Here is a 27,049-nt window from a genome sequence, read left to right on the forward strand (position 1 = left end):
GTTCCCACCCGCCCCTCCCAGTGTCTCCTCCCCACCGGGTGTCCCCATCTCCCCCTCTGGGCCCCTCACCTCCCCCCTCTGCGCCCCTTCACGTCTCAGCCTACGAGGCCCGGGAGCCTCCCCTCAGCCCGGCCCCGGGCAGGCCAGGCGAGTCGGACTCTCCAGCCCCCGGCTCCGCCCTCTGAGGGGCGGGCGCGGAGCAGGAAGGGGAGGGCGGCGGCGGGGATCCCGGGCTCACATGACCGCTGGCGAGATGGACGGGGAGGTGCCCGCAGGCTCGGGCGGAGCCGCCAGCGGTACGGAACGGGGGGTAGGGGGGCTGCGAGGGCTGCTTCGCCTCGGGAGCTGGGGCGGTGTCCTCCCCCGCAAGGGCGCCGGGCGGGGTGTCGGGGCCCGTCTCCCCCACCACCCAAGGGAGCCGGGCGCCGGGCGGGGTGTCAGGGTCTCTCTCTTCCTCCCCTGTAACCACGGGGCCGGGCGCAGGAGGGGGGTATGTGTCAGGGCTGTGTCTTCCCCCCTCCCCCCCCAGGGGCCGGGCGCAGGAGGGGGTGTCAGGGCTGTGTCTTCCCCCCTCCCCCCCGGGGCCGGGCGCAGGAGGAGGGGGTGTCAGGGCTGTGTCTTCTCCCCTCCCCCCCCGGGGCCGGGCGCAGGAGGGGGGGGTATGTGTCAGGGCTGTGTCTCCCCCCCCCCCCAGGGGCCGGGCGCAGGAGGAGGGGGTGTCAGGGCTGTGTCTTCTCCCCTCCCCCCCCGGGGCCGGGCGCAGGAGGGGGGGTATGTGTCAGGGCTGGGTCTTCCCCCCTCCCCCTCCCCGGGGCCGGGCGCAGGAGGAGGGGGTGTCAGGGCTGTGTCTTCCCCCCTCCCCCCCCCAGGGGCCGGGCGCAGGAGGAGGGGGTGTCAGGGCTGTGTCTTCCCCCCTCCCCCCCCAGGGGCCAGGCGCAGGAGGAGGGGGTGTCAGGGCTGTATCTGCTCCCCTCCCCCACCTAAGGAAGCCGGGCGGGGGGGGTCGGGGTCTGTCTCCCCCCCCCCCCAACCCAAGGGAGCTGGGTGCAGGAGGCGGGGGTGTCGGTGCTGTCTCTTCCTTCTCTCCACCAACTGGGAGATGGACATAGGAGGTGGCAGGATTCAGGGCTGTCTCTTTCTCTTTCAGTTGAACTGGGGGTGTCAGGGATTCCTTGCTCCTCTTGGCCTCCCCAAATAAGTTAGGCAGGGGAAGGTGTTTGTCAGGGCTGCCTTCTCCCTTGCCCTCACCCCTGAAAAAATGCTGAGAAGGAGGCATGTCAGAGCTGCCTCCCCCCTCTGGACAGCTGGGCTGGGGCCATGTGGTGGCGTGTACCAGGGCTGCCCCACTCCACCCATTTCCAAAGAAGACTTCACACTCACAGTGTTGGTCTGCAGAGATGCCTTGGCCAGTCCCATTTCCCAGGGACGAGATGTATTGATGTGCCCTCCCCATATCTTGGCGATGACCAAGCCACAAAGAGGCAAACTGACTTGCCCAGTGACTCTGTGGATCATGGGGTCTGTTAGGACCTGGCTTACTGGACTAGTCTTTCCAAGGTTTTGACCTCAGGCATGAGTTGGGTCCATTCTCATCTTGTGCTTAGCTTGCCTCCTTGTGTAGGGAGAGAGCTGGTAGTGAACTCATGTATCGTGGCTGAGGTTGGGGCCTGCCTGTAAGGGAAGCTGTTACCACTGGAGGGTAGAGAGGGCTAATGGATTGCAAAGTCGAGTGGTTTTTATACTGAATGAATCGTGAACAAGACCACAGTACATTCAGGGCACTGTTTGCATTTGTTAAAGATGTGGATACATTTTTAATGGTTCCCTTCTCCATAATTTAATCTAAAAACCGAATAGTCTAGCAAACTGTAAAACACTCTCACTGGGAGTTATATAGCTGGACACTTTCATAGCTGCTAAAATTAATTTTTTTTAGTGTGTTTTGTTTTACTGTGGCTATGTAAGTGGATTCAGTGACACTTTAAACACTTGGTGAAATTTATGATGCAGTCTGCTAGGTACTGTCGTCATAGCCAGTCTGGGCAGACTCTCCAGGATGTGGACCACTTCTCCTTTCCCAATTGAGGCAAGCCAAAAATAAATCCTAACTTGAAAAAGACATTCAGCTGCATTTTCTTAAAACTTCAGCATTGGGAGCTGCTCTTAAGATCATGACGTTGTGTGAAACTTGCAGCACATTCTGCTAGTGTTAGTTATGTAATGAGAACGGGAGGGAGCTTCTGATGTGTCTTATTCACTTGTTTTTAATATATGTTTTTTAATTCACTAGACTCCTGGTAATTAAAGATGGGAGGGACAGTTGTATGATCATCTCCATCTCTCTGAAAGGCAGAGTACAGCCCCCTGAAAGCTGATCTATTGGATATTAATCAGATATCAATTGCAGAAGGACACTTCTCTGCCAGTTTTCTCTTTGAGGGAGGAGAGAGGGATACAGTTAATTAGAGCAGCTTCAGACAGCTGATCACTAATTATTATTCTGTGGGTAGTGTTTTGTGTCCACTTGAAAACACACAAAGGTAGAGTTAACAAAAAGTAAGTAGGTTTTATGCATGAAAGAAATAAGAAGTTTGGTAGGATTGCTTCCAGCATCAGGTATGTGCGTCCTTTTGTTAACCCTACAGATATGGGGTTACTGCATTTCTCCCCCCCATGGTCATGTTTGTAAAATAAATCTGGGCTGTTGCTGCCAAGGACCAATGTAAGAGATTAGAACAAGTGTCTTTGTGAGATGGTGTTTTATAGTGCCAGAGAACAAGCTTGGTTAGGCGTGTCTGTTGTGGAAAGTTCTGATCTGGCTGTTTTAGGAGGCTTATAATGATGAAACAGTGATGGTGTTTTGGCATAGGCTGTTTCTGTCTAGTACTTCTGTAACTGACTGACCTGCTCATCTTCATTTGTCTTCCTCTGACAAATATTGTAAACTGTGGGAGTGAATTGGGTTTTAGTGAAGGAAGCCTTGGCTGTGGAAGGCAGGGTAGACTGGAAGAACTTGAACCATTACTTTTATCTCTAGCATCGTGGTGTGGGTTTGATGGTCCCTGTTTAGTTTGAGATGGTTGAGCTCCTCTTCTGTGAACCACCACAGTTTGGCTGTGTTTGCTCTAGGAAGGCCAAAGACTTCTCTTCTCTACAGTAGTGAGGCTTCAGACAGGCTGTTGATGGATTTTCTGTAGAGGGACAGGTGGACAATCTATTTGCCTTTCCTTGTCCCTAGAATGAAAGGTACTTTTAAACAGAATCTGGTTATAAAAGGTTAAAAAGTAACTTTTTTATTATTGGTGCAAGTCACTCTCTCAGAAAATAGCTGGCACTGGTAAGTTAATTTTTTGGTTGTTTATGCCTGTATTGCAGCTTGTTTGGAACCGATGATTATTATGGCTAGTCCTGAAAGCCAAGTGCACTGCTAAATCCAGATGTTTATTTTTCTCTAGTGGTAAATCTTTAACTGTGTGTGCAGACCTTGTGCACCAGAGAGGAGAGAATTGTACCGGTTGCAGGCAAGTGGAATTTGCAGTCCCCACTTCCTCCCCCTGAAGCTTTCAGTTTTGAAAATAAGGTTTGTAAACGCACTGGCTGGGAATTCTACTCTTCAATAATATTTGGAATTGGGGTGAGAGATTGGTTTAATTGGTGTTGTCTCCAAACTGGTCTTTTGCCAATGCACTTATTTTACTGCATGATAAATCTATAGTTAAAATACTTTGTCCCTAGTTTTCTTCTTAGATAGCCGCTTCATGTGCAAGGGAGGAAAGAAATGATAGTAGAGCAGGATAGTTGTTCCCTTTGGATGGGGTTCTCCAGGCCTGAGTAAATGGGGCGGTGGGGACTGCAGAAGCTTGACAGTTTCTAACTTTAGAACTACTCGTGGAATGTACCTAATGCAGTTTCTTCTTGCTGGGAGATTCTAGCAAGGCTGCGGTGGCTGGTGACTTCCTGAAAACCATCTTCACACAGGAAAGTGTTTTGGGCAGCAGTTACATGCCTAGTCATTAAGCTCAGGTTATCTTTTGAGTTTAGAGGGCTAAGCTTTGTTTGTTACTGTTTGCTTGCTTTTTATCTTCTGTCACATCCATACCTTAAGAGCAACAGTTTATTGATATTGAATTGAGGACTCAAGTCTGCACTGGCCATGACTTTGCTTTCTCTGTAGTCCATGGAAATATTCCTCAATGGAGTCTTTCCTATAATCCTGTTATTTCTCCAATTTGTAGCTGTATCTCAGTTAATTATTATGATTTTTATTATTGTAGCTGCACATTGGGACTATGATCTTCTGCCTTGCTTGTGGATGGAATGTGCTCTGTGTACAGTATAAGGACTCCTTGTATTACCGAGACTTGGAAAATCACGTAATCACTTGGAGAACAAGCAGCATAGTTGAGTGGACAGGGCACAAGGCTGGGGCTCAGGAGGCTTGGGATCAATTCCTTGTTCTCTCACACAATCACTGTGTGACATTGGACAAATGATTTAATTTAGCTGCAGGTTTCCCTTCTGTAAAATGGGGAGAATGATACTTATCCTTCTTTGTGAAGCATTTTGAAGTCTGTGACTGAAAGGTGCTGTAGAAATGTGAAGTGTCATTATTTTATTAAACAGTCTTCAGGTAACACAGTACCCAAATGTTTAGAGTGGTGCCATTAACTCCCTGCCTGATTCACAGAATCAGAAGTGAAGGCTGGAGCAGCCCGTGCAAGTGCTGAAGCTCCAAGACACAGGCTTGAGACTAAAAGATCTTCACCAGGAATGTTTGGGCTGGAGAGAAATGAAAAGTGAAGAGCAAGATCTTGCTAGTCCCCACATCATAAATGCTTTGTAATGATCTATTATGGAATTGAATAGGTGTCCTTTTTGGGTGTGTGTGGCAGGTCGGCATGGGATGGAGGTTGCAGGCAGCTGTATGTTGGAGAGAAGGGAGGAGCAAAGACAGTATAATTCACAAGCCCTCAGCAAACAGAAGTTACAGCTGAAGGGAAACGTAATGGATAGCTTACTTTGAACCTGGTCAGAAGAATGCCTTCTCTTTCATGTTGAACACAGACCTGCATAGTAAATAGAAAATTCTACTGGACAAAGTGGACTGGATTCTCCTGGGTCTCGTCCTGGTAGATCAGATGAATTTACAGGAGATGTAAAAACAAGAAAAACTCCAAACACTGTAGCTCACGAAAGCTCATGCTCAAATAAATTGGTTAGTCTCTAAGGTGCCACAAGTACTCTTTTTCTTTTTGCGAATACAGACTAACACGGCTGTTCCTCTGAATCCAAACACTTGAATATCAAAAGCATGCTAGGCCCCTTGATGGGGGAAGGAAGGGCTTCCTTGCAACACACTTTTAGAGTTACTGTTTTCTCTTTAAGAAAAAAGAAAGTACTTGTGGCACCTTAGAGACTAACCAATTTATTTGAGCATGAGCTTTTGTGAGCTACAGCTCGCTTCATCAGATGCACAAAAGCTTATGCTCAAATAAATTGGTTAGTCTCTAAGGTGCCACAAGTACTCCTTTTCTTTTTGCGAATACAGACTAACACGGCTGCTACTCTGAAACGTGTTTTCTCTTTGACATTTCAAACTATGCAAGACCTTTCAACATAAGATGAGGGAGGGAAAACAAATTGAATTTTCAGTTGGGGGACAAGCCAGATGTTCAAGGAAGGTTGGTATGGACAGGAAAGGGGGAATTAAGAGGTGAGGGGAGACAGAGGGGTTAACTGATATAGTAAATAGATGATAGGTTTAATCTGTAACTCCTGAGGCTTTTGTGGAAGGGGAAGGGACATGCTGATGAATGATACTTATATTATTGTTTCAATGCTCCTGGCTCAGAAGTGTGAGTGAAACATCTGTTTTTGCCAAGGGGAAATCTGAGGTCTCCCCATGCATAAATGTACAGCTCTGGCTTCCCTCTTTTGAGATGTGAAGCCACCTCTTCTCCCTGAGGCTTTGACCTGTGATAATGATGAGGAAATTTCAGCTTCCCTTCCTGAGGGGTTAGCTTTGTTGCTTCCAGAACATTTTTTGTCTTCTTATAGGAAAGCTGCTGTTGCTAACATAATAAATATTTCTATGGCACCTTACATTTGAGGATGCCTGAGCACTTTAAAACCATGAATTAACTTAGTCTCAAAACACCCTAGTGAGGTAGGGAGTTGTTAGTTTTCCCCGTCTGTAAAATGGGGATAACAAAGTTTGGAGAGTTTGACTTGACAGAATTTGCCCAGGAATAAAACTCCTACCCCTTGATTCTATGTCCTGTGCTTTAACCACTAGACCAGGGATTGGCAACCTTTGGCAAGTGGCCCATCAGGGAAATCCGCTGGTGGCCCGGGATGGTTTGTTTACCTGCAGCGTCTGCAGGTTTGGCCGATTGCAGCTCCCACTGGCCATGGTCACCGTTCCAGGCCAATGGAGGCTGTGGGAGGCGACGGCCAGCACATCCCTTGGCCCATGCTGCTTCCCGCAGCCCCCATTGGCCTGGAACGGCAAACCGCGGCCAGTGGAAGCTGTGATGGGCCGAACCTGCAGACGCTGCAGGTAAACAAACCGTCCCAGACCACCAGCAGATTTCCCTGATGGGCCACTTGCCAAAGGTTGCCAATCCCTGCACTAGACAAACCTTCCTCTTTTTAAAGTAAATGTGTATGCACGCATGCATACAAAATTGATATAGTGTAGCAAAGCGACCTGTACTTGCAGGTGGAATTTGCACAATAAAGACTTGCAGGTCTTGTGATCCTATAGATGACCAATTATAGAGAGTGCAAATTGGGAATCTTCCTGTCTTCTTGGACTAGGTGTATGCACACAGGGAATTTATCAATGAACTGCCATTACTGCAAGGGATGGATGGTATCCGTGACTATTTTTACCCAAATTTGTGTATGCTGACATAAGAGTGCAAAAAAAGCAGCTTCCTTTGCGTTATTCTCTATGTAAAGGGATGGATTGCAGAAGGTAGCTAAATTCCTTCTGTTTGTTACTAACACTCCCTTATGCTTTCATGGAGCACTTCATACCTGATGTCTCTGGCATATATACTGTGCTATATGTAAACATTACTATGTGGTGGTCTGCTGAAATCAAAGGGAATGTTTTCACAGGTGTAGCTGTACAGCCCTACACAGGGCATACATAACAAGAAGGGTTAAATATTTTATTATTTCCAAGGGGGTGCATTTAACTTCTTCTATCAGTTGGCTGAATGCAGCTACTCATACCAATGAATTCACACCATTATCCACTAGTCCTGGCCAAGAATCTTGGGTCTGTTCTTAAACTGGTTTCTTTGACAGTAGAGTGAAAAATGTTGAGCAGTTTTAGAGTGTGTTGTTCTGTAGGGTTAATATTAATTCCATGGTAGTGTTTTTCCCAAAATACTGGCAGCTGTTCTGAAGTTATCCTTTTGTGTTCTCTGACTGCTGGTCTGAGAACACAACCAGTACAAGTGCAAGTTTAACCTGCTTGGTCACCTAGGTTGTATTACACATGCTGATGTTTTTGAACAATTTATTGTTAATACTAGGGCTGTCAAGCGATTAATCGCACTGTTAAACAGTAATAGAATACCATTTATTTAAATATTTTTGGATGTTTTCTACATTTTCAAATATATTGATTTTAGTTACAACACAGAATACAAAGTGTACAATACTCACTTTATATTTTTTATTAAAATTATTTGTAATAAAACAAAAGAAAAAACAAAAGAAATAGTATTTTTCAGTTCACCTAATACAAGTACTGTAGTGCAATCTCTTTATCATGAAAGTTGAACTTACAAATGTAGAATTATGTACAAAAATAACTACATTAAAAAATAAAACAATGTAAAATTTTAGAGCCTGCAAGTCCACTCAGTCCTACTTCTTGTTCAGTCAATTGCTCAGACAAAAAGTTTGTTTACATTTGCAGGAGATAATGCTGCCCGCTTCTTGTTTACAGTGTCACCTGAAAGTAAGAACAGGTGTTCTCATGGCATTGTTGTAGTCGGCGTCACAAGATATGTACGTGCCAGATGCGCTAAAGGTTCATATATCCCTTCATGCTTCAACTACCATTCCAGGGGACATGTGTCCATGCTGATGACGGGTTCTGCTTGATAACAATCCAAAGCAGAGCGGACCGACGCATGTTCATTTTCATTATCTCAGTCAGCTGCCACCAGCAGAAGGTTGATTTTCTTCTTTGGTGGTTCGGGTTCTATAGTTTCCTCATCGGAATGTTGCTCTTTTAAGACTTCTGAAAGCACACTCCACACCTCGCCCCTGTCTGATTTTTGGAAGGCACTTCAGATTCCTAAACCTTGGGTCCAGTGCTGTAGCTATCTTTAGAGATCTCACGTTGGTACCTTCTTTGCGTTTTGTGAAATCTGCAGTGAAAGTGTTCTTAAAATGAACAACATGTGCTGGGTCATCATCCGAGACTGCTATAACATGAAATATATGGCAGAATGTGGGTAAAACAGAGCGAGGGACATAAAATTCTCCCCCAAGGAGTTCAGTCACAAATTTAATTAACACATTTTTTTTTAACAAGCGTCCTCAGCATGGAAGCATGTCTTCTGGAATGGTGGCCGAAGCATGAAGGGGCATATGAATGTTTAGCATATCTGGCACATAAATACCTTGCAGTGCTGGCTACAAAAGTGCCATGCCAAATGCCTGTTCTCACTTTCTGGTGACATTGTAAATAAGAGGGCAGCATTATTTCCTATAAATGTAAACAAACTTGTTTGTCTTAGCGATTGGCTGAACAAGAAGTAGGACTGACTGGAATTGTAGGCTCTGAAGTTTTACATTGTTTTGTTTTTGAGTGCAGTTATGTAACAAAAAATTCTACATTTGTAATTTGCACTTTCACGACAGAGATCGCAGTGCAGTACTTGTATGAGGTGCACTGAAAAATACTATTTCTTTTGTTTAGTGTTTTTACAGGGCAAATATTTGTAATAAAAAATAATATACACTGATTTCAATTACAACACAGAATACAATATATACGAAAATGTAGAAAAACATCCAAAATATTTAATACATTTCAATTGGTATGCTATTGTTTAACAGTCCGATTAACACTGCGATTAATCGCGATACAATTTTTTAATGATTATTAATTTTTTTTGAGTTAATCGTGTGAGTTAACTGTGATTAATCAACAGCCCTAGTTAATACACATTTATGTGTGTGGTATCATAATTTACACATGCATAGACATGGATGCATAGACAATCTTGCAATTTAAATAAGCTACAAAACATTTCAGGAGAGATTGGGTCTGGGATTATTGATGAGGAGAAAGGATTTATTGAAGAAGTGGGTGTTAGGTAGGGGACTAGGAGAATAAGGGGGTGCTTGATAATAGATGAAGACAGGAAGAGTAATGCAAGGTTTAGGAGTAAAATGCCTAAAATTGCCTAAAATTATGATGGGCAACACATGTCTTGCAGAGATCCTCAAGGTGGGGTTTCATTCTGCATTTTTTCCCCCTATTGTGCAGTGTAAGCTCTAAACCCCATGAGGAATCTTAAGGGCCATTCACATTATTAACCCTTTGGAGGCTGAATACTTTTCATAGGGTTGCTCTGAACATTAATTTGGGTGGATTTATGCCAGTGTTCTGAGGGTTACAGCTAAATGTTGGAGGATTCAGGATTCCTCCTACAGGTTCTTTTTCTCAAATTTTGAATGCCCATCTTTCCCCTCCTGTCTGTTTCTAAGGATTGCCATTTCTTGCTGAACCTCTGGTTTGGAGGAGTGCAAGTGTCTTATTGTGGAATTTTTACTTTATTTTATATGTCAGCAAGCTGGATGATGGGGAGTGAATACTGGCATATGGAGGAGGGGGTTCTACATTAGTGTTGGTTGACCCTGTCCTCTCAGGAAATGGGTTGGTCACATTTTAACCAGTCTCTGTTTAGAAGATTGTTTTCCTGTCATTCTTCCTCTGAAGTGAGTTACTCACATGACAGCACAGAGAAGCATGGAGTTCTGTGTGAGGTGCTCAGATAGCCTTGAGTCTACACATGAAATAAGTTATTAAATAACCTGAAGGTGGAAAAGGGTACTCTCAGCGAATTGGGTTTAGGTATGGAGCAGGGATAAGATAAGCCCTCTCTACAATGGGATGTTTAATTGCATGTTTTTATAGATTCACAGATTTTTATGGCCAGAAAGGACCATTAGATCATCTAGTCTCATCTCCCTGTGTATCACAGGCCACTAAATTTCACCCAGTTATCCATGTATTCGCTTGTGTTTGGCTAAAGAATATCTTCCAGAAAGGCATCCAGTCTCCATCAAGAGATGGAGAATTCACTTAACATTTCAGCCCTTGTCCTGGGGTATATTCTGCATCTGGAGACAGTTACTTGAAAGCATGCCCTTGCGCCAGGCTTCTTTAATCTGTAATTTGGAACAAGCACTGGGGTATTTATCATGTAGATCGTGCTGTCTGTGTACACTGCACTGGGAGAACTGTGCCAAATAGAAAACCAGTCCCTGTCCCGAGGAGTTTCCAAGCTAAATGCTTGAGAGGGTACAAATCAAGAGAGCAAACTCAACTATCCCAGTAAGGTCACAATTGCTAGAATGCTTCATGGGAATAGGTGGATAGTCAGAAGCCTGGTGGTGAGTTTGGTGTGCTTCAGAAGGCTGCTCCAGATGTCTGAGGCAGCATGGAAGAAGGCCTGAAGTCAGAAGTGGGTGAAGGTGCTGAAGAGCGGTTAGGAGAAAAGCTTGGATGGCTCAGAGGGCCTGTGGGGTGTGGAAGGAGAGGAAATAGAGGGTTACAAGGTGGGGAAGAGCTTCTGAAGCTGATCTAACTAGTGATTAGTCTCCTTGATGAGACAGCATCTCTGTGAAAGAAGCTGTGGCCCCAAATTGTACACCTCCTAAGGAGTCAACCAAGTAATTTAAAATCATAGAATCATAGAATATTAGGGTTGGAAGGGACCTCAGGAGGTCATCTCGTCCAACCCCCTGCTCAAAGCAGGACCAATCTCCAACTAAATCATCCCAGCCAGGGCTTTGTCAAGCCTGACCTTAAAAACTTTGAAGGAAGGAGATTCTACCACCTTCCTAGGTAACGCATTCCAGTGTTTCACCACCCTCCTAGTGAAAAAGTTTTTCCTAATATCCAACCTAAACCTACCCCACTGCAACTTGAGACCATTAGTCCTTGTTCTGTCATCAGCTACCACTGAGAACAGTCTAGATCTGTTTTGTGCTTTAGTGATTTATATTGTCACCAAAAATCCTTAATTTAAAAAGCTGTATATTGTCAGTTTGAACAGAGTTTATTCTCCTTAAAAGCAGTTATCAGTCCTAATAAGTACAATAAATTTCATGCAGAATTTTAGTACAATAGTTTTCTTGGACTTTCATTATTGGGTCCTTTAAAGTCCTGACAGGGAACAGAGAGGACTCTGGGAATTTCTTAATACCTTTCCCACTCAGAATACTTTAGGCCAAATGTATTCTTCCCTATCTTTATGCCTTGGATAAAATTTTACACTATACAACAATCCTGATGTCACTCACTTTATTAGAAACCTAACTACTGAACCAAGGAAAGAACTAAGGTAACATTTTATTTCAGGTCTTTGATTCTTTACATTAAAAAAAAAAATCAAAACAGAATGAAAATGGATCCCAAACTGCAGCACAATAAATATTTGTTAAAGTATCCAGTAAAAAATGGAAGAACATGAAATTCTGATTTTCAGAACGACTGTTATGCTATTTAACTCTGAAATACAGAAAATTGACAAGTTATAGTTTTACTTCCTGTAAAACAATAGTAGATATAGCAAATATCTAAAGCCTGGTCTGCTTTTGTTTAAAAAATTATAGGCTTAAAATTCCTCTTGGTGTTGGATTAGGAAAGGAGAAATCATCTCTTTCAGGTGCTTTTCTGGTTGTAGGACTGTGAATTAATTCTGTGGGTTGATTTGTGTCTGTTGGGTACTGTTGACTGAAGGCATTTAATATCATTGCCAAGCTGAAGTGGTACTGCCTTTGATAAAAGATTTACTTATCAAAGTGCTGCCCTATCAAAGATGAAATGGGGGAGGATTCTTCTACTGCATTAGAGAACCTGCCTTTTACCTCAATACCTTTGTCCTGACCTCACTGTCTTCTACCTCTCCTTCCCCCTTTCCTAGTCCAGTAGAAGCCTTTGTAGCATCTGTCTCTTGGCTGGAAGAACAGATATGTTGCAATGTCATCCATGAGTAAACACTATTAACATTCAATCAGATTGCACTGATTTCTTCCAAGTTCTGGCACGTAAATCTTCTAGACGCTATTATATAGGCAGTTGCCAGGTGATTTGTTATCCTGAGCAATGCTGAGGTTTCAAGGCTCGCTTCTTTGAGTCACATTAGCAGGAATCTGAAGACTAACTAGACTTGTGGGGTATGGTCACTTGTCCTGGATTTGATTTGCTTTATTTAAAAAAGTCCAATATCTGAGGAAAACTGAACAAACTGCCTGATCTCTATGTCTTGAAGCAGTGTGTTGGTGGAATTGCAGATGGACTAGTTTTCTGCTTTATCTGGGCTTACAGCAAACAGAGCAAACGTAAAAGAATAAATGGACACAAATCAGATGTCAAGAATTATAACATTCATAAACCAGTCGGAGAACACTTCAATCTCTCTGGTCACGCAATCACAGACATGAAGGTCGCTATCTTAAAACAAAAAAACTTCAAATCCAGACTCCAGCGAGAAACTGCTGAATTGGAATTCATTTGCAAATTGGATACTATTAATTTAGGCTTAAATAGAGACTGGGAGTGGCTAAGTCATTATGCAAGGTAGCCTATTTCCTCTTGTTTTTTCCTACCCCCCCCCCCCAGATGTTCTCGTTTAACTTGGATTTAAACTTGGAGAGTGGTCAGTTTTGATGAGCTATTACCAGCAGGAGAGTGAGTTTGTGTGTGTATGGGGGTGGGGGGGATGTGAGAGAACCTGGATTTGTGCAGGAAATGGCCCAACTTTATTATCATGCACATTCTGTAAAGAGTTGTCACTTTGGATGGGCTATCACCAGCAGGAGAGTGAATTTGTGTGGGGGGGTGGAGGGTGAGAAAACCTGGATTTGTGCTGGAAATGGCCCACCTGATGATCACTTTAGATAAGCTATTACCAGCAGGACAGTGGGGTGGGAGGAGGTATTTTTTCATATTCTCTGTGTATAAATAAAGTCTGCTGCAGTTTCCACGGCATGCATCCGATGAAGTGAGCTGTAGCTCACGAAAGCTCATGCTCAAATAAATTGGTTAGTCGCTAAGGTGCCACAAGTACTCCTTTTCTTTTAGCAAACAGAATGTAAAACCTTATCATAAAGACAGGGCTTTCAAATTAAGATAAGGAGCCTTTGATTCTGCCTTCTGTGAATTAATTTCCTTTTCCATACCCTGGTGTTATACAGTTACCTTCTGTTGAGCTATTGTTCAAAGCCCCTCTGTTAAGTCACTGGAGGATGTTAATGTCTATTGATCCTAAAGCAGCCAGATCTTTTCTGCTCACAAACGTTTAGCCAGTTCAGCCAGGTGGTCCAGGTCCTGTCTGCTTGGAAGGATAGCATGGTTATAGCTTCCCTTTACAGTGGGATTGGAAACAGGAAAGGAATCTCTATTTCCCGTGACCCGGGAAGCATTTATATGAATTTACCTGTTGCACAGTATGTGTAATTATACAGTAAAGTCAAGCTGTTTAGCTGAGCTGCAATATGTTGTTTAGTAAGGGAGTACCCCAGATTAATATCCCCTTTCTGTATTAGGTTGTTCCCAAGGGAGGTGGTCTGTATTTCAGAGCCATTCTTAGTTCACTGATAATGTATTACTTAGAATTATTGGGGAACCTGTCTGTCTAAGCTGCACAGCTGGGTGCTTGATTTCACTGTAAGAAGCTGCACCACCTAGGACGCATGACCCTTGGTGCGGGAAGTTGGAATATTATCCAGAGCTTGCTCTGAGTAAAAATTTGCCCAGTTGGCTGCCCTATTCAAGAAGCCTCTTGTCTGGAGCTTCAGTGCACGGAGGTGCTAAAGCTATTAATGGGACTAATTAATTTCCACATACCCCACTATACTATCATAGAGAATAATTACGTTCTGTCAAGTGAAGTGCCTCCTTTCTTTCTAGTGACATATGAAAGTAATATTTTAATTCCTACTCCGCAGTGTAAAATAACAGTTTCTTTCCTTTCACAATTTGTTCTAGACAGGATCCAAGAGTGCTGAGCTAGGTATTCACTTAGCTTGGCAGATTCTGTTGTGGTGGGAGCTGCACAGACAGGAAATGCAGGCCTCCTAGCTGATTCACAGAACAAATCTGGCCTGTAACAGAGACGCGGAGCTGGCTTCATGACTAGGTATAATAGGTGATGCTCAGGGCGTTGTGCAGAGGGAGGTACCGAGTATGCTAGGAGTAGGGGAGGTAGTTAAATGGGCAGAGCCTCTTGTGGAAGGAGTGGCTTGGTTGCTCTTCTGACTTGTGTTGAGGTGCTGTGAGAGGACGTAGCAGAGGAACAGGCTTCTTCTTTCACTCAGTTTTTCTTTCAAAAATGGCAATTTTCTCTTCTTTCTTTTAGACTTGGCAAAGCCTCCAGTAATTGAGCCAAAGGATCCGGAACAGCTGCTAATGCAGACGCCCCAGAGAAACCCACTGCTGCTCTCCCACACCCTACAAGAGCTGTTGAGCAAGGACACAGTGCAGGTGGAGCTTATACCTGAGAAGAAGGGCCTCTTTCTGAAACATGTGGAATATGAAGTTTCCAGCAAGGTAATGCGGGAGAACACCGGTGTCTGTGGGAGAATGTGTGTTTCCTCAGGAGTTTCCATGCAATGGTTTAACCTGGATTCAAAAGCCAGATCATTTTTTTTTTTAATCTGTTCAATGTATTGGTGATGCTGGTTTGAGTCGGGCATTCATGGAGGTATCTTTTACAGTTTTGCCACTGCAGCTTAATCCTAACCTCTGCTTTTCTGATACTGGGCCTCTCCAAAGCAGGGACTGACAAGTACTGTTGTCGTTTTGTAAGGTGAATGGACACCCTCTGAGGACTAGAGCGTAACGACCAAACTCACTTGAAGACTAGACTGTATATGAATGCACATATGGCACAGCCAGCAGCAATGCAGGTTCTCCCATACCTCTCCCAGTTCACTTCCCCAATCCTGACTGTAGGGACCACCTTTGGAGCAGGAGGGGAGTTCAGTTTCTATGTCCCATTCAATTTTTGTCCCCTTTGTGAGACTGCTCACTAGTGTCTTCTGTGATGGGTTTTTTTTTTCTTTTTCTGATGAGGCTATCTGTCCCATAAGAACTGGCCCAAGAGCACCAGCTCACTCCACACAGGTCACCAAAGAAGCAACTGTCTTACAGTGTTGTAGCAGTTTTCAGTCACTACTGTCCTCAGCTAGAGTCACCTTCGGATCACAGGTTTGAGAGACTTCTTATCCCATTACCAATTCCCTGAGCCATCGTTCTTCCGACAGTTCTCTTTCTGTGTAATGAGATTCTTCATAAAGAGGCAGTAGCTATGCCTTGGGCACCAGCTTAAATCTGCAAGAGCAAATCAGACTGCTGATTGCCGAGCAGACATGAGAGCCCTAAGAGCTGTATCCATTGTGCTCCAGTTATTAATCTCGTTGGGTTATTTCTGAAATGGCACAGCTCTGCAATAAGAACTAGCAGTGTACGATGCACATGTGACGTGGATGGATGTGATGACATTTAGTCTTTTCAACATGCTATTCCATCAGCCAAATGTGGTTTTTAAATGACTTGCCAACGTGCCTTTTGAGTGTCTCTCTTTGTGTGCTACATCACTCATTTTGGACCCAAATTAATCTCCAAAACCTGGGTGTTCTCACTGTTCATTCCTGCAACCTGACATCAGAAATGCAAAAATCTTGAAACTAAGGTTATAAGAAACTTTAACGCTGTTTTAGGAATCCCACAACAGTTCCTACTTTCTCCTCATTCTGCTGCATGACTCACTAAAAAGGTCAAACAGCTGGGTTTTAGAGGGTTGAGAACTACGTTTGCTCAAAGCTGTTTTGCTTCCCATGGCATTAGACCTTGTTTGGTGGATGTTACCAGGAACACCAGCATTGAAATGCTCCTTAATGATGATAGGGTGCTCATTGAAAATTGTATTGTTCCTTTATGTCTTTTTGTGGAGAAATTATGTGGACTGACAGCAAGTTTAGGGACATCTACCACCTCCTTCCAGTAACCCACAGAAAACATTTCCCCTTTCCTTTATAAAATGTCTTTGCCCCATGTTTTGCGTGTATGGAATTTGAAATGTGCTCTTTGCTGAAACTCTTGTTCCCAAAGGGACCTAACCCACCAGCAAGCTATCCAATTTATATTAAGCTATCCAAGTGCATAATTGAGAGGTGGCTGGAGGGTTCTGTGTGACTTTATTTTTTACTGTTCGCTTAAAGCAAGTGGTCTGCAAATCCAAGAAATGTACCAGCCACTCTCTTCAAGTCCCACATGTGGCTTTAACTCCTCCTGGCTGCAAGGAAATTACTGAAATGCTGTTATTGTCCTGTCTGAGTGTTGTGAGGTTTCTCTCTCTATTGCAGCGCTTCAAGTGCTCTGTGTACAGGCGATACAATGACTTTGTGGTATTCCATGAGATGCTGCTTCAGAAGTTCCCATACCGTATGGTGCCGGCACTTCCTCCAAAGAGAATGCTGGGAGGTAAACCTGGGTCTTCCTAGTGACTGGATGGGCTTTGGTATGCATGTGCTCATGAGAATACAGTCAAGAATGCACATGTCTCGAAGAATCCATAGCATTTGTTGTTCTCTGGTTCAAAAAGCAGCGCTGACAGTGTAGTGCATACCGTGGGGAGGCACTGCACTGCATTGCTGGAAGTCATTTTCAGATAAGACATGAATGTAAAGTTCCACTGGCGACTCTCCAGGTGTAAGTTGAAAATCCGATGGCATTCATGAAAAGAGTAAGGCTAGCCCTAGAGTGAGGGATAGACCTAGAATAGGGAAGAGTTTCAGCTATTTCTTTCCCAGTAAAGTAGGTTATAATGTCGATGGTGCTGACGCACATTGGCGAGTGCAGAATGGCTACTGTATCATTGCAGTATGTGCTGTAGCACATCGCTTTGTGAAGTGCTCTGAGTATGAAAGGTGCTTTAGACACCCCTTCTCTCTTCGGTGGCGGGAGAACCATAGAGATGGAAAGTGGGGGAAATCATTTGCATATGAAAAGGTTTAAATGCTCCAGGAGAAATGAGTGTATAAAAAATGTTCACACCCCTCAGTGAGAGCGTGTCTTACTCCAAGTTTTCTTTGTTCAAGCTTATGGCCTTTATTTACAAGCATGGAGACTCTAAGTAAATCGCTTCTGTAGGCTGTGTCATCTCCCCCGGAAACCTTTCTGGACCAATATTGGTCACATGAATTAAGTAACTGTCCGTATATAAAAGGTAACTTCCTATCAGAGAGATCCTTGTTCTTCTCTGACAAAAATCACCTATCTCAGGAGTAGCTTTTTTCTTCTTCTTCCTCTTTAAAACCAGAGTGTCTAGTTATGTAGAGTCAAAATAGAAACTAAAAAGATGAATGATGGGTTTGGAATCAGACTGTCATTTCCTCCATATTCTAATGGTTACAATGTACTTGTGGATAGTGAAATACTCCAAGCTTGACTACACATCAAAGCTACTTTGGATACATCTTTCTCTAGTCTGAAATCTTGACACGTTTTTAAGTTTTATCTTTATTATTTAATACATTACATAAGTCTTTTATACAGTTCTGTTTTGTTTCTGCTTTATCTGCTAAAGAACAAGCCTTTCACTGTCTTGTCTTCTGCCCATATTGCCAAGCTTAACATTTCACAATAAATTATTCATTTAATTTAAGGAGTCCACATTATGCCATAGAAAAAGAAGAATCAGAAATTAGTGAAAGGTTCTGGCGCAGGGTTTAAAGTGAACCAGAACAGGCCAGAATGATGATTCTGGAGCTACTCTGGTAGTGTTGTCAATTTCTGCAGAATGTAAGATGTCAGGGATGTGGGTTTTTTTTTTTTTTAAATATAACTCTTGAGGTTTCAAAGGTAATTCTTGAATATGATCTAATGCAGTGCAGTCTGTGAGAATTTGAAGACCTACAGCCTGAAACAATACCTGTGAGAAGAGTGACCTGCTCCTGTTAATATTAGTGGAGAGTTGACGCTTAAACCGAACAATAACTAATGGCAACAATATTGAATGTCAACACTATTTCACTGCTGATCATTTTATTTAAGAGGATTTACCAGTGAGTACAGATATCATAGAAGTTAGAGAGGCAAAACATCTATTAGGTTATCTTTTTCCAGCCCCATATTAGTACTGGATTATTCTCTACTGTATATCTTCCACTCCTTTATTCTGTTTGTTTCTAAATTATCCAAATGTTGGCTTCCCATGGGAGACTATTCTGTAGTCCAACAGATCTCACATTTAGGAAGTTATTTGCCTTCTGATTTTTTTCCCCATCTTAATTTTTCCTTTTAAAAAAAAAAATCTCCTTGTTGCTAGTTCTGTCCAGGGTTGTGTATGAGCCATAAAGAAAGGGGGTGGCAGTAGCCACTAGATGACGAGTGTGTAGCAATTGGAATGGATCAGAGTTTCACCATTCTCTCCTTCCCTTCCATGCACTTGGACTTGAGTTTGTCTTTCCATGCATGGTAGTAAGTACTGATGACCTAGAAAACCTTACAAGAAACAGAACTACTGTTCAAAGTTTTCCTGGCAATTGCTGTTTCACTGCATGCTATCAGTGGGTGGCTATGTCTAGTTAGATTAATAAAACAGGGAAGCAGAATTGCAGAGCACAAGATTTTAGGGAGTCTGAGTGGACTTGTGACTTGAGCAACTGAAAATCACTTTGTGGGTAAGGATCATTATGGGACCGCTGGTGGCCAACAAACTCAAGTTAAAGGTGAACGAGGAAGCAAAAGGCTGTGATGCCCTTCACTGTCCCTTTACGATGTGAAAATGTTGCCAGAGACCATTCTAATAAGCTGTGTCGGGGGTCACTAAGCTATTTGTGTACTTAGAAGGCTGCATCATTTTCTTTGCAATCCTTTCTTCTCCCTTAAAAAAAAAAAAAAAGAGCTGCTACCCTTTTTTGTTTTTTTTTGTTCAACTTTACAACTATCAGCTCTGGACTTCACTTCTTCCTGGAAGACTTTAGCGTGATGTTTGAATTACTTGCATAAGGACATGACAGTAGTCTGAAATCTGAACCCCTCCCATTTCCAGGAGGATGAGTTGCTGAACTTCTTGTAGCCTGACAATTAGGACCTAGGAGAGCTGTACCTTTAGGGTTTAGTTTATTGTGAATTGCCTCCCACGTCCTCCAAAGGTCTCAGCAAAGTCTTCCACAGAAAAGAAGAAAACCAGTTTTAACAAAACAAAAAACAAATGAACAACAAAACACAACACACCAAACCAAAACAAACAAACAAATCCCAGCCCAAACAATGTATGGGGCAAGGGAACTTCTGGGGAAAATATTTTGAAGCCACCTTTCCACAACATAAAGGAGCAAAAAAGGGTACAAATGTTAATTTTGCTTTGCATGTCATCTATTAAAGATATGAGGTGATTCACTTTGTAGTTGGACCAGAATTTGTAGCTGGTGCTTTTAAAAATTATCTGTATTGCAGTAGTTCCCAGATGCTCCACACAGGATAAGAGTCCCATTGTGCCAGATGCAGCATAAACATAAAGGAAGAGAAACTCCGGCTACGTCTACACTATAGACCTTACAGTGGCTGGAGCTGCGCTGCTGTCAGGTCTCCCGTGTCGTCACTCTATCCCAAGGGGAGAGAGCTCTCTTGTCAGCATAATTAAACTACCCCCAACGAACGGCGGTAGCTATGTCGGTGAGCGACACACTCTCACCGACATAGCGCTGTCCGCATCGGCGCGTCTGTTGGCAAAACTTACGTTGGTCAGGAGTGTGTTTTTTTTTCACACCCCTGACTGACAAAAATGCTAGTGTAGACATAGGAGCTTGCAATCTAAGGGTCCAATCCTGCAAGTTCACACTGCTTAACTTGACTCACCTGAGTAGTCCTGTTGAGGTAAATAGGTGCAGAAGGGTTTGCAGAACTTAAGACAAGCTGTAACAGACCATTTGAGGGTGTGGGGGTTTGCAGTGTTCTGATAAGTAATGGCTAGACCAGTGAACCCAGCAGATCTGTTGCATGGAGCTGATGGAAGGCACCGATAGTACTGTTCTTGGGTTTTGCTGCAGATGTAAATGCAAGGGAGCAGTGGGACATGATGCTGCCTTACCCTCGTTCTGAGCCAGTTGCAATGCCTGATGCATTAACACTAATGTAGTGTTCCCTCCTGTAGCTGACCGAGAATTCATAGAGTCTAGGCGGCGGGCTCTGAAGCGTTTCATTAATCTGGTGGCTCGACATCCCCCTTTCTCGGAAGACGTGCTCCTGAAGCTCTTTCTCTCCTTTAGTGGCTCGGTGAGTACTTGTTGGTGATGCCACGTGTTTGCACTGGGAAACAGTTACCGAGTTTAGAGCTGCCTGTTGCCTGCACATTTGTCATCCTCACAATTGTGATCCTGGCTACCAGGGGCTAGTGGAGCATATCGTCCACACTAGGTAACTCTGCTACTGGACAGTGGGATGTGTTATCTCTGCAATGCTGTAGGCACGATACCTTAAAAATAATTCTTTTTCCTGTGGCAATATATGTCACACCACTCCTTATCTCTGATACTCCCCAGAAAGGTATTTGACCAAGGGAGTGCTAAGAAACATTGTTCTAGGACTTCTCAGTCTCCTAATGCAGACTTTTAGCACAGGAAGAACTTTCTCCTCAGACGAATGCAGCATTTAAAGTGGAGGGTTAACATTTATATGTGTTTAAATTTTAGGAGAAGAGGGTGATACAGGAGTTGGAAATTCATAGAGAGAGATGGGTCAGGGCCTACAAATGGACTCAGTATGTGGAATCACTTTTTTCCATGCCTCATTCGCATGAGGGGTTGATTTTTTTCCCTCAAGGTGGAAGGGTTAAATGTTATGAAAAGGTGGCCCCTTTCCATGTGTAATAAAAGCAACCATCAACTGTGGATTGTTGCTTTATTGCATGAGGAGGCCCAGGTTTTAACAGGATTGAATTTGCCATTCATTGTCACTGTGTGAATTGCCAGATGGGTTTAATTGGTTGGTTGGTGGTTTCTTTTGCTTTTCTAGGATGTGCAGAACAAGCTGAGGGAGTTGGTACAAGGTGTGGGAGATGAGTTCATGACTTGCCAACTAGCCCCCCGGGCCAAGGTATTTTTCTTTATGGTGCATAATTGCAGTCTTAATACCAGTAGCCCAAGTGCACAAGGTCTTGTATCTGCTGGGTAAAAGAGAGGGGCTGTAGTTGAAAGGGAAAAGAGCAATTTCCACAGAGAACTGTAAAGGACCTTCTTTTGACTTGATCTTCTGTTTTCTTCGTAACAAAACATATAGCTGGTTATTTCCAGGCCCAGTATGTCCAGCCTAGGTCTGTTTAGTAAAATGATACAAAATTAGTGTGAGAGAAGTCTTTGTCCAAATGCACATTCTTTCGGTAACTATAAATAACCTACACAGTTTGAAAGTTCATCCTGTCGCTTACTATTCCTTTGTGTCATAATCCCTCTTTGTCTATAAGAGAAGCTATGAATCTCACCGTGGTTTGTTCATTTGTTTGGGGAAGGCTGCTGTACCTTAGTTGTGTATCTTGCTTGCTGAATCTGACATCGCTGCTCCCCTGAGTTGCTTGCTTTTGTGGAAGTTCAGCCTGGGGTGAGGGGAAAATAAAGCAGCCAGTGAGGGTTAAATGTTGCTTATGGGTTTGTGTTTTTCTTTTTTTTTTAAATGGCCTTTACAGTACCTCGCATAATGGGCCTCTGGTCTGTGACTGGGGCTCCTACGTGCTATTGCAATAGAAATAAATAATAAAGATGGTACCTTTATTACTCAGCAGTCCTGCCCCCTATGTGTGCATTATTCACAGTGCTTGATGCTAGGGACTATTCAAACTTTTACTGATGTTACCTCTGCAGAGCAAGCTCAGCTATTGGAGACTGAGGTGGATCCTACTGTGGCCCATGCATCACCAGTAGAATTGTTAACTGAGCTGTGGTTGCACAATGTTTTACTGATGAGGTACAAGCCAGAAGCAGCTCAACTCAGCTTGTAATACCTGGTTGAGTTTGCAGGGCTACAGTTAAGAGTTCTGACCTGGAGTCACTGATAGGCCTGGAACATCATAATGCCATTTTCAATGGCTCCTCTCAGAACATAAAACCATTTTCAGTGTCACCAGGTTAAGACTCCTAATCTCTTTGTTTGTGATTTATCATGCAACTGAGTCCATTACTAAGATCTCTTTTGCTGCCTCAGGACTTCCTCCCAGCCGACATCCAGGCCCAGTTTGCTGCCAGTCGAGAGCTTATCCGAAACATCTACAACAGCTTCTACAAACTGCGGGACCGTGCAGAAAGAATAGCTTCCCGCGCCATTGATAATGCCTCAGATCTTCTCATATTTGGAAAGGAACTAAGGTAGATTAGGGTGTGAGGACTCCCTCTTGAGCACACTTCTGTGAACAGTCTTGAGTTTTAAAGAGAGCAGTAGAATGTCTATGGGAATGAGGCATGTGTTTCTGAAGACGCATGGCACAAACCAGGTTCGCGTTTTCCTGTTGCAGAGAGAAGAAAACATAATAGGTGTGTTCCCCAGGGTGAGGGAGAGAAAACAGCATTGACATTTTGGATCTGATTTACACTTGTGTGAAATGGTACAGCCCCCAAGTACATGGGGGTGTGGTCATGCACATTCATAGACCCTTTTACATGCTGTATATGTTCACACACGCCGCATTTTTGTTTTAAATTGAAAACACTAATATTCTTGCTAGTGCACAGTTTCTTTCATTTTCTCTCGTTTGTGTGCATACACTCACCCACATATATGGGTCCCAGCCTGCTATCGCTGTGCTGTTAACTTGACCCTTCTTGGGGAGTAGGTATAAACTTACTGCCACCTGATTCCTAGGGGACTCTATTTCCCCAGAGCCTACTAGTGAGTTTTGAGAGGGGGAACTTCCAGTAACTGCTGGGATGGGTAAATCATCACACTAACCGAGCTGCTTAGTGGCAACTGACTCACTGCCTCTTCTTTCCTCTCCCAGTGCTTTGGGCTCAGACACTACACCACTTCCCTCCTGGGCTGCTCTGAACAATAGCACGTGGGGGACTCTGAAACAGGCCTTGAAAGGCTTGTCTGTCGAATTTGCGCTGTTGGCCGATAAGGCTGTACAGCAGGTGAGTTCCTCTGCCATTTGCTTCTCCTGTATTATTGCAATTGGTGCACTGAGAGGGGTGTTTTTGCCTAGTGTCACCTCTTGATTCATAGGCCTTCTACGCATGGGTGCCCCAGAAATTACTTCCCCTTTCTTTGCAGCTATGCAGGCATCAGTCTAAAGCCATGTCCAACTGGCCAGGTATGCTACTGGGCTACATGTTCTGACTGGTGGAATTAAACTCAAAGGTGTTCAGGCAGGGAAAGCACAGTGAGGAGGGGAAAAGTGGGGGGAACCTTTTTAAAAGGTTTAAATAAAGTAAATAGTGACTGTCCCAAGCTGTCCAAAAATCCTGCACTCTGCCTGGCTAAGATCATATGGTGAATATAGTCCAGCAGAACCTGTTTCTGTATCCAGTTGTGACCTTCACCACTTGTTAAACACTACATGAAACTCATTCAGACAGAACACAAGAGGTCTTTTTACTGTTGAAACAGCACAATGTGATGATGACCATTGGAATAACACGAGGAAATGGCAATCCAGAAAGACAAGTGATCGTTTCTCATCACTACAACCATCACTTTATGCTGCTAAAGATATTCTGGGTGCTTTACAGATAAATAAAACCAGTTTCCTGCACCGAGGATCCTAAGTTCTTGAGAGCCACACACATAACACGGACACAGGAAGGGAGATGGGACATAAGAAACAAACAAGCAAGTGCTGAAGTTTAGCTTGTGTCTTGTCAGCTCTGCTTTCTGTTTCATTAAGTCTTCTAAGTGCTGGTGTTTATAGGTCACCTGGAATAGGTGTGTCTTAAGGAGGGAAGATTAAATCCTGGTGGATTCTATGAGTGCAGGGGTTCCAGACAGAGCTGCATGGAAAACCTCAGAGGACTCATGATGCCAACCTCTTGTTGCAGTGATCAGGCAATCCGAATGCTCTTCCTGTTCCAATTAGTTCTGTGTTCATCCTAGTGTCCAAGCCTAAAATCTCCAGTCCCGTTGTGAGAGCTGCTTGATGTAGCTATGTAATGGTTGCTGTGCCCTGGAGATTACAGTGGAGGGTCAACATACTGGCTGGGTTTGAGGAGCTGTGAAGTGTGCTCTTGCCAGGCTTATATGAAATGTACTTGTCTCTTGTTTTCTAGGGAAAACAGGAAGAGAGTGATGTGGTGGAGAAGCTGAACCTTTTCCTGGATTTACTTCAGTCCTATAAAGTGAGTGCTGCTGTTTCTCTGCCAGTGAGAAAGTTGTTGAGAACAGTTTTGTGCTTTTTAGAGGATGTAACGCCAAGTGAATGGAAAACTAGCTGGACAGTCAGTTCAGAGGCAAACTGGCATCATGTAGAGTGAGGGGATTGATTCTCCCCCTTGGCTAGCTCTGAAGTGTTACGGATCTGCTCTTGGCTCATTAAGTTTTGTGGACACCAAACCTTGCAAAGAGTTGAAGATATCAATCTGCTTCACTTGTGGGAATCAGCTAATCTTTTTCATAAGTCAGCTATTTTGGGGGCAGGAAAAGAGAATGAATTTAGTAGACCAGCCTTTTACATGTGAAGACATTAGTTCAGTTACAACTGAAATGAGTTTTACAATCTCAGCCTACTCCTTCATGGACACCCTGCAGAAAGCATCTAAATGCAGTTCAACACAGTTGGCAGCCTTCCTGAAGAGGGGCCCAGTCCAGGATTGAAATAGCAGGGCTCTGCAAGCTAACAAGAGGTTAATTAGTAATGCTTAATATTGAAAAGGGATATGCAGATAGTAAGTTTGGTGTTGGTAAAGTTCAAGGCACATTGACAGAGATGCAGCTTCAGATCACCTGCTGTATCCTCCGTTTTGGCTCAGAGCAGTTCTGGTTCTCATCTTAAAAGGCTTTATTTGAAATAGTCCAGAGTTTAGAAATTGCATGGGACACCTTACATGCCCTCAGCTGTGTATCTCCCAGATGTGCACATTTTCTTCTCCCCACCCTCTCCCATGGCTCACTTTCCTGTGTCTAGGCTCTGGTATGGGGTCAGTATCAGTTGTTTTTCTTTGTCCTGAAGGATCTGTGTGAGAGGCACGAGAAGGGAGTACTGCACAAACACCAGCGAGCTTTGCACAAGTATAGCATGATGAAGAAGCAGATGATGAGTGCCACTGTGCAGAACAAGGAGCCAGAGTCCGTGGAACAGCTGGAGTCACGAATTGTGGAGGTAGGGGGCAGATGTTTCTGTGTGTGTGGGAGTGATGGGTTGCATGTGTATTGGATGGAAACTTCTTCCTAATACTGCCATAATGTGGCTTATCCGTGTTTTTGGAAGAGGCAGAAAGGGTCACCCATAGATCTTCGTCTTATTCAGATTAAGTGCTGTGCTGCAAGGAAAGTGTCTTTGTTCTACTGAACACTTGCTGCTGGTGTTTGGCATCAAAAACAAGGTGGTCCAATATAGCTGCCTGTAGGAAGTGCAGAAATGCACAATCTGCATGGTGGAAAGTGCTTGCTATGTGACCTCTCCAGTTGCTGTCAAGCAAAATGGGCACAGGACTGCATTTCTGATTTTTGGCAAGTGCTTGAGTTACAGGGTAGAGAGGAGAACTTGTGCTCTGCTGGTGTGAGTGCACACTGAGGATGATGCATTTCTTCCAGCCCCCCATGCACCTCCCTTCTGGACAGTGAGGTTAACTGGGTTTTTTGTCTCTCAGCAAGAGAATGCCATCATGACCATGGAGCTGCGGAATTACTTTTCTTTGTACTGCCTGCACCAGGAGACACAGCTAATCCATATCTACCTGCCTCTCACTTCCCACATCTTGGGAGCTTTTGTCAACTCCCAGATCCAGGGCCATAAAGAGGTAAGTTCTTCAGTCAACTTGCCTCCCTTCCTCCAGTTGAAAATATGTATTTGAGCTGTTTGTTTTTCCCTCTTTCTCAAACAGTGGGGCTCTGCTTGGGAAGGTGGCGCTGATAAACCGTGTGTGTGTGTGTGTATTTCCAGTCTCCGCACTCCCCAGGGTGACTTTAGCTTTGGAGCTGTCTGAGATAATCATCTGTGGAATGCTGGTTATTCAGTTGCAGATGCTGTATATTTGCTAGATGGATTTGCTTTTTTGCTTCGTGTTAAACAGAAATTATATAGCAAGAAAAAGGACCTAACAGGGGTGGGCAAACTATGGCCCGTGGGCTGCATCTGGCCCATGAGAGCTTTTAATCCATCCCTTGAGCTCCATTGCCCCGCTCTGGCCAAGGAGCAGAGTTTGCGGCTTGCTCTGCTCCGGCGCCCTGATCCTGCTCCCCAGCAGGAGCGTGGGCGGATAGGGGGAGCGGGGCAAGCCCCTGACCCTGCTCCCCGGCTGGAGAACCGGGTGGTGGAGTGGGGCAAGTGATGGGGTGGACCTGCCCTGGATGATAAGTGTGTGGGCCATGGCCCACCTGTGGCTACGTCCTGGTGCAGCGTGTCTTTTCTGATTTAAAAAAAAACCAACATTGTGGTCACAGATCTTTGTTCATGGCCTGCCATACAATTTCCATACCCAGATGTGGCCCTCAGGCCAAAAAGTTTGCCCACCTCTGACCTAACAGGTTGCCTTGTTATGTGTTTAAATAAATCATTCAGCATTTCCTAGGTTCAGACTTCTTTCCATGCATTGCTTCATGGAAGTGTTTGTTAGGGGAGACCGTTTAAGTGGAGGGCTC

At 44.0% G+C, this 27,049-nt stretch overlaps 1 protein-coding gene across 4 annotated transcripts in view; it reads left to right on the top strand.

The window, feature by feature from the left end:
* The first annotated feature begins 215 nt into the window (after positions 1-215).
* SNX8 (sorting nexin 8) overlaps positions 216-27,049 on the top strand; it is a 31,472-nt gene continuing 4,638 nt past the window's right edge. Inside the window, exons 1-11 of one of the 4 annotated variants that reach the window (XM_048868289.2) lie at positions 227-296; positions 14,252-14,402; positions 14,622-14,812; positions 16,630-16,747; positions 20,409-20,545; positions 21,284-21,364; positions 22,466-22,626; positions 23,256-23,388; positions 24,520-24,588; positions 25,419-25,568; positions 26,059-26,208. In XM_048868289.2, the coding sequence (XP_048724246.1) occupies positions 14,672-14,812; positions 16,630-16,747; positions 20,409-20,545; positions 21,284-21,364; positions 22,466-22,626; positions 23,256-23,388; positions 24,520-24,588; positions 25,419-25,568; positions 26,059-26,208 (1,140 nt within the window). In that variant the 5' untranslated portion in view covers positions 227-296; positions 14,252-14,402; positions 14,622-14,671. Of the gene's footprint in view, positions 297-14,251; positions 14,403-14,621; positions 14,813-16,629; positions 16,748-20,408; positions 20,546-21,283; positions 21,365-22,465; positions 22,627-23,255; positions 23,389-24,519; positions 24,589-25,418; positions 25,569-26,058; positions 26,209-27,049 lie in introns of all 4 variants that reach the window. The other 3 variants (XM_048868286.2, XM_048868287.2, XM_048868288.2) reach the window with 3 other exon arrangements.

The sequence above is a fragment of the Caretta caretta genome, chromosome 10, assembly GCF_965140235.1.
Source record: "Caretta caretta isolate rCarCar2 chromosome 10, rCarCar1.hap1, whole genome shotgun sequence".
NCBI classification, from domain to species: domain Eukaryota; kingdom Metazoa; phylum Chordata; order Testudines; family Cheloniidae; genus Caretta; species Caretta caretta.